At 44.2% G+C, this 12,893-nt stretch overlaps 1 protein-coding gene across 1 annotated transcript in view; it reads left to right on the top strand.

Moving 5' to 3' along the window:
- The window catches only part of L3MBTL4 (L3MBTL histone methyl-lysine binding protein 4), a 234,929-nt gene that overhangs the window by 88,593 nt on the left and 133,443 nt on the right, over positions 1 to 12,893 (top strand). The window contains 1 exon segment of the mRNA XM_061130916.1: positions 815 to 925. Within this exon segment, the coding sequence (XP_060986899.1) occupies positions 815 to 925 (111 nt within the window).

Genomic DNA, 12,893 nt, shown 5'->3' with positions numbered 1-12,893 from the left:
TTTCAAGCAAGCCAACTTAACACTTTCATGTGTAATAGCTTTCAGAGTGAAACTTTTTGCCACCTTTTAAACACTGGCCGTGTTGTCTTTTGACTGATTTTTGGTGAATTTTCTTAGTTTTCATGATTTGGTAAGCTCCAGGGCATTTTCCCCCACTCCATTTTCTTTAATATTCCTTGAGCGACCATCTTTGTAGACTCCTGGTTCCCAGCATTTTAAGACTGAAAAGAAACTTTAATACTGTCTAACATGGTTATATTAAAGATGAAATAAGAGAATCACAGGCTGTGGCTTTAAATTACATTATGGTATGGTTTTAAAACAGCTAAACTGTTATAATTATGGCAACTTTTACCTGTTTTAACATTTAGATATAAAGGATCATATGTTTATCTTTTCTAATTTTTTGTTGATTTTTCCTTTTTGTCATACACCTTCAAAACTGGGCAGTGATAGTCCACGATTTCTTAAGTTATAAGGTTAATTTTAGAAAAAAAATGAAAACATCTAAACCAATGGATAAATTATAATAAGATCCTTTTTTTGAACCCTGTAATCATTAATGAATTTATCATCTAATCTGTCTTTGTCTCTTAAATATCTTGAAAATAACCAAAACATTATTTTAACTCTTGCAGGTTTTTATGAAACCTGGATGAAATATTAATAATATGCATAAAATGCCTGTGTGTTCTTAGAACTACAGTTGTATTAAATATTTGATGCAAAGGAGAACAGTCATGTTTTAGAAAACGTTAGCAACACATCTGAATTGTTGGATTTCTTATGACTTGTCGGTCCTGTAACATCACAGCGATTGTACCATGGTTTTCTCCTGAATGTGTAACTTGAAGTTGTGGATAAGAGAAACCCCAGGTGAATTTGCCTTGCTACAATTGTGGATGTTGACGACCAAAGAATAAAGGTGCACGTTTAGATTAGTGTGATGTTATATTGGCGTTTTCCCTGTGTCTCCTGTGAGGCTGGCTTCAGAGGCTCTAAGTTCTTGTCTCAGGAGAATTGAACTTGGCCCGAGTTCATTGCTGGTCTTGTGTCTCTGGTCTCGTGTCTCAGCTGACGTGTGTGGAAGAGGATTCTATAGGTTAGACACGACTGATTTTCTGAAGGCTTTTGCGCATCTTTGTTTGCACTTGCTGCTTCAGTTCAGTTCAGTCACTCAGTTGTGTCCGATTCTTTATGACCCCATGAATCGCAGCACGCCAGGCCTCCCTGTCCATCACCAACTCCCAGAGTTTACTCAAATTCATGTCCATCGAGTCGGTGATGCCATCCAGCCATATCATCCTCTGTTGTCCACATTCTCCTTTTGCCCCCAATCCCTCCCAGCATCAGGATCTTTTCCAATGAGTCAACTCTTCACATGAGGTGGCCAAAGTATTGGAGTTTCAGCTTCAGCATCAGTCCTTCCAATGAACACCCAGGACTGATCTCCTTTAGGATGGACTGGTTGGATCTCCTTGCAGTCCAAGGGACTCTCAAGAGTCTTCTCCAACACCACAGTTCAAAAGCATCAATTTTTCGGTGCTCAGCTTTCTTCACATTCCAACTCTCACATCCATACATGACCACTGGAAAAACCATAGCCTTGACTAGACTTGCTGCTTAGATGTCATAAATTTTGTTCCTTTTAAAAAAAAGCTTCTTTTTGTTGGTATCATCAGATTTTTCTTGAAACTGTTGTCATTAAGCAGCTTAAGAATGATTACCTCCTTGTTCTCTACTAGTCAAACAAAAGATTTGATTTTGAAGTGAAAATCAATTAACAGATTTCTATACCATCCTTGTTGTGACATCTATATTTTTTAAAAAATATACACATCTTCAAAATTTAATTATCCTTAAGTGAAAGCCTTTCATTTTTTTATACAGACAGCTGAAAGCAACTGTGGAATTCAATAAATCTTCTACAGCATATGACAGTTCAAAATTCATTTTCAACCCAAGCACAGTGTACTTTCATATTAATAAAAAAATTGAAGTCAATGAATATTTATAGGTTTTATTAATAAAGATATATTTAAGTTGGATATACAGTTGGATATAATTGAAAAGAAATCTTATTTGCTCTATGCCTAATTGAAAATGACTTCTAATTCATCTCATAGAGAATAATCAATATATATATATATTTTAGTAAAATATAGAGGTGAGTATTTGGCTTGGCCATAGGTTATCAAGAGCAGATATTGGCAATGTCCTTTATTTCTCTGACAGGTGAAAACAATAACTGTGCTAAATGCTATTCAGGAATATGTTATAGGTGCTCTATCCCACATACATTATTATTAATGTTTACATTAAATTTAATTTTAAACATATTAAATTCTTATTTGTAGCTTTTTATTGTTTACTCTTATTATAGCACTTACTGTGGGAATGATCTTTGGATCTCATAATTATAAATTCAGTAATATTTCATTACTGAAAATGAGCATCAATTTTTTTCTTTATAGTCTTACTTAACTTTCATTATAAAACCACCGCCTTTCTAGGAAAAGCTTAATCTGATAGTACATCAAATGTTATTTAGAATTTTAATTGACAGATTATTTTCTTGTGATTCCTAAGATACATAATACAATAGTATCCAATTGAACATATTTGCCAGCTTATTGTGTGATCACATTGGATTAGTATTACCTTTTGAAATATCATTTGAAAATACCATTTGAAAACCTTTAGCTCCTAAAGTAAATTTAGTATACTTCTTTATTTACTATCTCAGCATTGAACTTTTAAAATCTCTTTAAGATTTCACTGATCCTTCCAAAGAAATATTTCATGTGTCATCTTTTTCTTTCATGGAAGTTGCTTTGTCCTTTATTAGTGGGAAAAAAGTTGAAAAGTATCTAGTACTTCTGACGAGATTAGAACCCTAATGTTACCTCCATGCTGTGGGCATAATGGAAATCCCTTTAGGATTTTAGGGCTAAATTAAGATGTGACATGGGGCTTTAGAAAATGTGTGGTGAATTGCTTCCACACACCCTTAGGTCTGCCAGAATATCTCTGTCTTGAAATGTCTTGGGGCTTGTGGAGAACTTGAGGTCCCCCAAGGAGCCTCTGGCCTCCTGCAGCACTTGCTGCCATGGCCCCTCCCTTGACCCTCCCCAGGCAGTTGGGTACATGCTCCTCCTGCCCCCAGAGGTGGAGGGGAGGAGATAGTCTGAGGGCTGGCCCAGTTGTATGAATAGAAATAGATCATACAGAGAAGACTCAGAAGCATGGCTTCAAGTTCTGAAAGCAGTGTTCCCAAAGATACAGGGCATTGAAAATGAGCATCAGGTTTTTTGTCTGAATTCTTGTTCAAGGCATTTAAAGGTGGAGGGTGAGGCTGTCTTTGCAAGTAGGGAAATGAGTTTCTTTCCCTATCTTCTCTTGCCCCGAGGCATCCGTCTGTGCCTTTAGGAATGTGTTGATTCTCTTTTGAAGTCAGTATCCTCAAGGACTGTCTTTATCCCTGGCAGTGATGGATGCTGAGTGTATGTGTGAATGAAGGGGTGAGTGCAGGGGTGCTCAGTGGCATGGAGTATACCCTAAAACCCTCCTATTTTGAATGGGAGTCCAGTGTGTTAGTCACAGAGCACTCTCCTCTTGAGCTCAGCTGCCAGGAAATCTAAGGTGGCCTTCTGCACTGGAAAGCGCCCTAGGTCACCCTGGTGGGGTTTCATTCCAGCTCTGACTCCTGTTTAACCAAGTTAGTGACTTCGTGGTTACCTGACGTATTTGCACTTGCCCCCTCTCGAGAGCAGTGGCCCGCAGTGCCCACCTAGGAGGTTGGCTATAAGCATCGGGATGAGGAGCCTCGCCAAACTCCTGAAACTGTGCCCGGCTCCTTCTAGGGCCTCGGTGGCCACCACCATGCTTATTGGTCAGTGCAGGTGCTCTGGGCTGCTCTCCCTGGGCCTCAGGGAAGTAACCACCAGCTGTAGAAGGAGAGGAGACGAGCCCAGGCTCCCTGGGGAACAAAACAGTGAGTCTTCCTGGAATCCCTGGGGATGCTGGCAGAGCACGTGCGATGTGCTGTGGGCACAATCTTAATACTGATAGTGATGATGATGTCAGACACTTTCCTCAGGGCTTTTTATGCACTAGTGTATCCTCACAGCAGCTGGAATGTGTAATATATGACCCGGTTTGTCTGGCCTCTTTCACTTGCTGTAACGTTTTGAAGGTTTCATCCAAGTTGTAGCGTGCATCAGTATTTTATCCTTTTGTATTTCTGAATAGTATTCCATTGTATGGATGGATCACGTTTTGTTCATTCATCACCGATAGACATTTGGGTTGTTTCCCCTTTCGGCTATTTTAATAATGCTGCTGTGAACATCTGGGTGTGTTTTTGTGTGCATGCATGCTTTCGCTTCACTCAGGTACACATCTAGGAGTGGAATTGCTGGGTCTTACGGTATTTGTCTGTTTAAAATTGTTCTCCAAAGTGGCCGCACCATGTTGCATTCTCATTGGAACCTCTCACAAAGGTTCCAGTTTCTCTACATCCTTGCCAACATTTGTTACTCTCTATTTCGTTTGTTTTGTAATTATCCTGTTGGGCCTTATGTGTTTAGATCCAAAGAGTCTGAATTATTACCTGTGGCCACTAGGTTGCTTCTTGGCCAAGAGGAGTGGGATGCAGCAATGGTTGCTTTGTGGTTGTAGTAATGGTAGTGACAATAGTGGATGTGATGGTGTTTGGTCTCCAGTGTCAGAGACACAGTCCTAGTAGAGTAGGAAGACCCAGGTACTGAATATGGGGTTTGTTCCAGGTACCTAGTGAAGTATGTCATGTATCTCATCTTTATCTTCACAACAACTCTTTTGTTAATTTTTTTATTGAGATATAGTTGACGTGTAGCATTGTATCAGTATTAGTTTTAGGTGTACCATATGATTCAAGATTTGTTTATGTTCTGCAAGCATCACCATCATAAGTCTAGTTACACAACAGCCCTTCTAGGTAGGTGTTATTTCTTCTTTATAGTCGGCATGGAGAACTGAAGTTCAGAGTGTCACAGCTAGTTTGTGTGCCAGGACGGTCAGTTGTGTCTGACTCTTTGCGACCCCATGGACTGTATGTAGTCCATCAGGCTCTTCTGTCCATGGGGATTCTCCAGGCAAGAATCCTGGAGTGGGTTGCCATGCCCTTCTCCAAGGGATCTTCCTGATCCAGGGATCGAACCCAGGTCTCCCGCACTGCAGGCAGATTCTTTACACTTACATAGTTAGACAGCTAGTTTACACTTAGATGTTTTGCTCTCGTTTTAGCTCTTACTTCAGAGCTATGATGAACCATTGAAATTAAGGACCATCATTGTCAGTGTTGGAGAGTGGGGCCATGGTAGTCTGTGTCAAGATATTCTACATTCTGCCAGGACTAGTCAGGCCAGATATTCAGATTTGCATACTGAAAATATGGATTCAGTTGTGTGTGGTTCATTGGTAGGTGAGCTGTGAAGTTTTTCTTACAATGACAAGACTTTAAGATACTACTTCTCCTTGATTATATGCGTGCTGCGTGCTAAGTCGATTCAGTTGTGTCCGACTCATTGCAGCCCCATGGACTGTAGCCCGCCGGGCTCCTCTGTCCATGGGAATCTCCAGACAAGAATACGGGAGTGGGTTGCCGTGGGTTACGGTGTATATTAATTACCATGGTTACTCTCTACTAATAAATATTTATGATGTACTCAGTGTGTATCGTGTTCAGTTTACAGCCAACTATTATGGTTAATAACTGTTCTTTTGTTTGGTTGCACATTGTACTCTGTTATATCTGAAAACCCATTACTGTCCCCTTATCAGGAATTGTACATTAAATTACAATAGACGGATGGATGCTTTTAGGAAGTTTAGCCTTAATTTGGGGGAAAAAATGTATTCTTCTACAAATAAACGTAAAAGGAGAACTTAAAACAGAGTAATATTTGATAAATATTTGCCCTGTGGGAAGCACTGCTAAGCTGTGAAATGAATTATAAATGAATTCCAAATAGACGTTTTAGGAACTTCTACTGAATCATTAATAAATTGAGTCTCTTCAACAAGTCTTTTCATATTTAATGCATTAACTGGATTATGTATTTGTGGCATTTCTAAATGAAACAAGAGCATCATAGCCAAGAGGAATTGTCGGGGTAAGTGGTTTATATGTAGAACTCGAAACTAGTTTGAATTTTAGGTCAGACCAATAAGTTTAAAGCTTTTTGTTTGAAAACACCTGCAGGTGGACTCGTGCAAAGTGAAAGTCCAAATTCAAGTCTGTGAGTGCTTGCTGTAATTAAGGCTTGCCAGTGCTTCGAGGAAGTCGCCTGACCCCCATGGGTCCCGGTGTAATTATCTGTCAGAGAGGGAGCAGAGCCTGGAGTGCATCCTGTCACTCGGCAGTGTCCCCAACACGGATGCATTTTTGAAAATGGTTTTGAAATACGAGGCTAAAACAAGAGACCAACATTTAAAATGACAGTCCTTTGAGCTAAACTTCTAATTAATGGCCATTACGGTGCCGCGGTGATTGATCACCGTCTTCATTTGGGAAGGAGACTGGGACAACTTTCAAAAATGTTATGATCCATTAATGAAAAGATAATTTTCCAAGTAGGTGACAATATCAATTAGCGTCAGCCGTGATTTCCAGGAGAGTTGAAGCAGGTACATACGTGTGACCATGGTCACAACAAACAGCGATCGATGATAACCGCTGTGCTGCTTCCTTGGATGTGGTGCCCCATGCTGCCTCTTCCTCTCCCCGTCCATGCGGCCACCCCACCAGGGAGCCTCGGGGAGGAACCAGCGCAGGTGGCTTGGGTGACTCGCCCGAGGCCACAGGGTCTCTGTGTGGTACAGCAGATGAGGACCAGGTAGCCCAGGTCTACAGCCCGAGCTCTTCGCCTGTAGTGCGGCATCTCCACCCGTGCAGGGCAGAAAGTGACCCAGCCCTGGGGGCCGTGTGTCTCTGGCACAGCCACTGGCTCTGTGGTTTAGCACAAAAGCAGCCATGAGACTGCCTGGAAGCTGTGAGCGTGGCTGGGTCCCTAGAAAACTTTATTTGTGGACAATTCCAATTCATTTTATGTGTCATCAAATAGTCTTCTTTTCTTTTGTTTTGTTTCCAGCAGTTTAAAAATGTGAAAATCATTTTTAGCCACTGGCATGCACAGAGCGGGTGGCAGACCCTGTGTAGCCTGGGAACTGTAACTGCCAGCTCCTGTCTTAATAGCTCTGCCGTGCTGATTGGACGGTGAGATGAACTCACTAGGTTGTTACCTTTAGTATAAGCAGTTTTAGACCCCCACCTTAGTTTTTCGGATATTTGATTTGTGAAGAAAACCAAATCGGTACTTAATTTTCAGTGTAGTTCTAGGTAAGTTTTGTACAGTCAGTCAAGGAGGTAGAAGAGATGGAGCTATGGATGAACAGTTTCTAGACTTAAATGCATGTTTCTTAGTAGCAATGGATTGTTGTTGTTTGTTTGGTAAGTCGTGTCCTACTCTTTGTGACCCCTGGGACTGTAGCCTGCCAGGCTCCTCTGTCCATGGGATTTCCCAGGCAAGAATACTGGAGTGGGTTGCTATTTCCTTCCCCAGGGGATCTTCCCAACCCAGGAATTGAAACTTGCATCTCCTGCACTGGCAGATGGATTCTTTACCACTGAACCATCAGGAAAACCCATCAATGGATTATCAGTTGTTCAAGTTTCAGAGTAAAGGTAGTCAATCTCTCTGCCCCCACCACCCCATGATGTATATTCTTTCCCAGAGTCTGTGTCTCTGCCACTGGTGTTGTATTCTCCAAGAACTGTGTGGAGACTTACCTTGCACATTTTATATGGAAGTCAGTGTATCCAGCTCAGAAACATTCCCGGCAGCGTGAAGAACTGCGGTGGCCGGGAGCTGGCCACGGGGCTGCAGCCACTGCCACGCTCCCGGGGACCCTCACCTGCTCATCCCCCCGCCTGACCTGCAGATCTGCCAGGATCCGGCCTGTGACTATTTGGCTGGAGGCGCCAGCTGAGTCACGAGCTCGGGAGAATAGAAATAGCACATTTCACAGCTTCTCCACAGAACACTGTCTGTGTGGAACCTCTTAAATAAAATATGACGATGAAGGAGCACTGGTTGTTCTGAACCCTTGTTTCGGGAGCATGCATCTCTGTGAGTGTCTGCTGTAGACTGCGGAGCGGCAGAGTGCACGTGCCTATGTGCACAGAGGCCGGATGCTATTTGTGTTTCAAGGGTTAATGGACTTTTTAAAAAAACTTTTTATTTTGTATTAGATTATAGCCAATTAACAATGTTGTGATTTCAGGTGAGCAGTGAAGGGGCTCAGCCATACATATACATGTATTGATTCTTCTCCAAATCCCCCTCCCAAGCAGGCTGCCACATGACATTGAGCAGAGTTCCATGTGTTCCACAGTAGGTCCTTATTGGTTATCCGTTTTAAATATAGCAGCGTGTACATGCCATCCCAAACGCCCTAACTATCCCTTTCCCCTGGCAACCATAAGTTCATTCTCTAAGTCTCTGAGTCTCTTTCTGTTTTGCATGTAGGTTTGTATCATTTCTTTTTAGATTCCACAGATAAGGGATGCCATATATTTCTCCTTCTCTGACTTACTTCACTCAGTATGACAGTCTCTCAGTCCATCCATTTTGCTGCAAATGGTATTATTTCATTCTCTTTACAGGCTGTCATTCCATTGTATACATGTACCACATCTTCTTTATCCATACCTCTATCAGTGGACGTACAGGCTGCTTCTACGTCTTGGCTACTTGTGCTACTGTGCATGTATGCTTTCAGACCATGTTTTTTTTTTTTTTCAAGAGTTAATGAACTTTTGACTGAGTTAGTGGAAGGCCCTCCATTCTCTATACTTTATCACCTCATTCAAAGCTTTGCATTTGCTCAGAAAGCGTGAGGCTGCTTGCCTGCTGCGATAGTGAAGACTCATTCTCCAGGCCTCGTTGGATGGCGCTGTCTAGACTCACTGCCTGAGGAGCAAACCAGAGAGCCTGTGGCTGCGCCTTAGCTTCGGAGGAGACGCGGTGTCTCCTGTTGCTCTGAACAGAAGTGTGCCGTTTCTGACCAGCTGCCGCGCTGACATCCCAAATGCCCTCAATAATACTGACACTTGGCTAATTATGCTGAGCATCATCTCTTTCTCTCACATCCTGCTTTACTCTATTTTTACCCCTGAAAGAATATCTCTCAAAAATAAAGAACTAAATGAAGACACCCCAGAATAAACTGATTAGGCAGGATGGCGAATACATTTCCCACCTTGTTACAAAATCTGTGTCGTTCCTTGTGATACAAGAAAGGGTGATAGACTCGGGGAAAGGGGGATCTTCTCTAAGCAGGGTGTGGGCGGAGTCTCACTCGGGTTAATTTATTTCCAAATGAAGTTGTGTTATCTTCCCATTGCTGCTGTAACAAATTACTGCAAAATCAGTGACTTAAAGTGACACAGACTGGCACATTCTATTTCCCTGTGTTGCTGGGCTAGAGCAGAGGTTTCAGCAAGGCCCTCTCCCTTCAGGAAGCTCTGAGAAGTCCAGTTCCCAGTCTTTGTCAGTCCTCTATTCCTTGGCTCTTGGTGCTTTTTTTTTCACCTGTAAAGTCAGCAAGCAGGACAAATAGAGTAGCACTGAAACATGTATATTACCATATGCAAAAGTAGATAGCTAGTGGGAATCTGCTCTATGATGCAGGGAACTCAGACCTGGTGCCCTGTGATGATCTAGAGAGATAGGATGGTATGGGAGGTGAGGGAGGCTCAAGAAGGAGTGGACATATGTATGTCACGTCGTGTAGCGTCCAACTCTCTGTGACCCCATGGACTGTAGCCTGCCAGGCTTCTCTGTCCATGGGATTCTCCAGGCAAGAATACTGGACTGGGTTGCCATTCCCTTCTCCAGGGGATCTTTCTGACCCAAGGATTGAACCTGCATCTCCTGCATTGCAGGCAGATTCTTTACCACTGAGCCACTGGGGAAGCCCAGAGGTATGTATACATATGGCTGATTCATGTGGATGTGTGGCAGAAACTAATGCAATATTGTAAAGCAATTATCCTCCAATTAAAAATAAATACAAATTAAAATTCTATTGTTGATAACTCTATCATATTTCTATGCAAAAATGAATATATATCATAATTTTCATTGTGAAATCTGTTTAAATATGAAGCTTCTAAATATTAAACAATATAAAGTCAGCAGGTATCACCTCCATCCCTCCCTCTGACATTTCTGCCTAGGGACGTCTGATTATTGTGGGCCCACAGGATAACCCAGGATAGGATGATCTCTGCTGTCTCAGAGTCCTTCACGTAATCACACCTTCAGGGTCCCTCCTATGATGTACAGGAGCATTTTCACAGGTTTTAGGGGTTAGGCTGTGACATCACTGAGAACCATCATTCCACCTACTGCGGTGGTGTCAGGTAAAGTTAAGATACTAACAACAGAAGAGGCCAGCCCTTCCTTCCCTGTAACTGGTATCTTTGCTTCACTGAGCTCCGTGGGGTAGAAAGGAGCATTCTGGGAGCGGGGGGCCTGGGACGAGACCTCACAGCCTGGCTGGGAGATGAGTTACATCACAGAGCAGTGTCGAGTTCAGGGCATAGACGCGTTCACCCACCGCAGTGCAGCAAGCAGATATGCGGAGGGGCAGATGGCTGCTCAAGAAGAGCAGTCTCTCTTCTCTTAGAGAAAGTGTACAACATGCCTTGTTTTATTGCATTTCCAAACACCAAATGCCTTTATTTACTATCATGTAGAGACAAAGGATATTCAGATTTAATGTTTTAAGCTGTGTGCATGTGTATGCATGTGTGTGTATTTGTGCACACACACAGATATATCTACTTAGTTTAGCTGAGAGCCGCTTGGGCCGGCAGGCTGTTGCAGATCTGTCTGGGTACAGGGGCATCACGGTTAACTGCACGGCTGTGGCACTCTCAGGGCTCAGCTGCAGGGAGCAGGGGCCTGCAGCTCAGGCAGCTGGAATAAATCCTCCTTTTCTGCTACTACTCCTTCGAGACTTATTGCCCACACCTCCTCTCCTGGCTTCCGTCTCTGTGTGTGCATCCTTGCTTCCTTGGCAGAGCCAGCACGGGCCATGGAAACAAGGGACCAGGCTGCATTCATGGGGATGGTCTCCTCCTGACCCCGAGGGGGCCTTTGACAGACAGAGGCGGGGTGTGTAGATCTTGAAAATGCAGAGGGTGGACTTGTGTTGCAGGATTGTTGAAGCTGGGCTTCCCTGCTAGCTCAGACAGTAAAGAATCCACCTGCAATGCAGGAGCCACAGATTCGATCCCTGGGTCGGGAAGATCCCCTGGAGAAAGGAATGGCAATCCACTCCAGTATTCTTGCCTGGAGAATTCCATGAATAGAGGAGTCTGGAGGGCTACATACAGTCCATGGGGTCGCAAAGAGTCAGACATAAAAACCATCTTTGGGGCTTCCCCAGTAGCTCAGATGGTAAAGAATCTGCCTGCAATGCAGGAGACCTGGGTCTGATTCCTAGGTTAAAGCAAATGGGAGAAGAATTGGAGCTGAACTGTCTGTGGTGGATCTGGAGGTGCAGGCAGGGCAGGGTCGCGGCCCCGTGAGTAGCTGACGATCAGGGACTCAGGAGGGACACAGAGTGGATACAGATGCCACTGACTGTATCCAGTATCCCGGCTTCAGGGTGGAACTGGGGGATCTTTTCCAGGGTTCCATGCAGGTGAAGGTTTCCTGCAGCTGCAGAATGTGGGCTCCCATCCCCAGGGAGCAGGTTAGGAATGGGGGGGCTCCCGCCTCACCCTAGACATGCCGAGTCAGAATCTGTGTTTGAACCGGAGCCCTCTCCGCAGAGCTGCAGTCCTGTGTTTAACCAGAACTTGATGTCACTTACATGTTCTGTGTGAGCATGTCCTGGGGCACACAGACCCAGACCTGTTTCTTCCTCTGGTGTCCAGCAGCTTGCTCAGTTCAGACACTGGGGAGCCATTCCTAAAACCTACCTGTCTCAGAATAGCGTGCAGCCCCCACCTTATCCTATTGATTCTCACTCCTGGTACTGTGTCCCTCGTCTCCTTACGTCTCTTCATCTCCATGACAACCACCATAATGAAAGCCAGCATCAGCTCTCTCATGGACCACTACGCTTCCCTTCCAGCTGGGCTCTCTGCACCCCCGAGACCCTGTCAGTCCATGCTACACAGAGATGCCGGAGTGGACTTACATGTGAAATGGAGCACCTGCCTTTCGGGGCTGGTTGTTGCTGAGTCGCTCAGTCGTGTCCAACTCTTTGTGACCCCATGGACTGCAGCACACCAGGCTTCTCTGTCCTTCACCATCTCCCAGAGTTTGCTCAAACTCATGTCCATTAACTAGGTGATGCCATCCAACCATCTCATCCTCTGCCGTCCCCTTCTTCTCCTGCCTTCAATCTTTCCCAGCATCAGGGTCTTTTCCCACAACTCTCAGTATACCCGACTAGGTCCTGCCTGCTCCATACTCAGCTCATTGTCTCTTCCCATCCTTTATCACTTGAGAGACAGCTGTGTGGTTTAGAAAACTGCAAGGATCCGGCAGGTGACTCTGGACTTGGTTTCCACAGTTTTCTTTGGAGTGACAGTGACGCTCCACTCTCTACCTCCCAGGAATGGTCATGCACTGCCCTTTCTCATTCCCCTGGCAATGCACGTTCGTTTCTTTCTTGGAGAGCCGGCCACACTCAGGACCCGTGCGGGCAGTGACAGCTGTTTCATGACCCTTAGCACCTGGCAGAGCCCTTCCGCACGGATGGACGGTGCGTCTGGGTCTCGCAGTCATGGAACTCTGCTGCAGGCAGGCGAGAGGTCGCATGGTAATGTT

Source organism: Dama dama, chromosome 27 (genome assembly GCF_033118175.1).
Source record: "Dama dama isolate Ldn47 chromosome 27, ASM3311817v1, whole genome shotgun sequence".
Taxonomy (NCBI): Eukaryota; Metazoa; Chordata; class Mammalia; order Artiodactyla; family Cervidae; genus Dama; species Dama dama.
The sequence above is the reverse complement of the archived record's forward strand: the minus strand, read 5'-3'. Positions and strand labels throughout refer to the sequence as shown.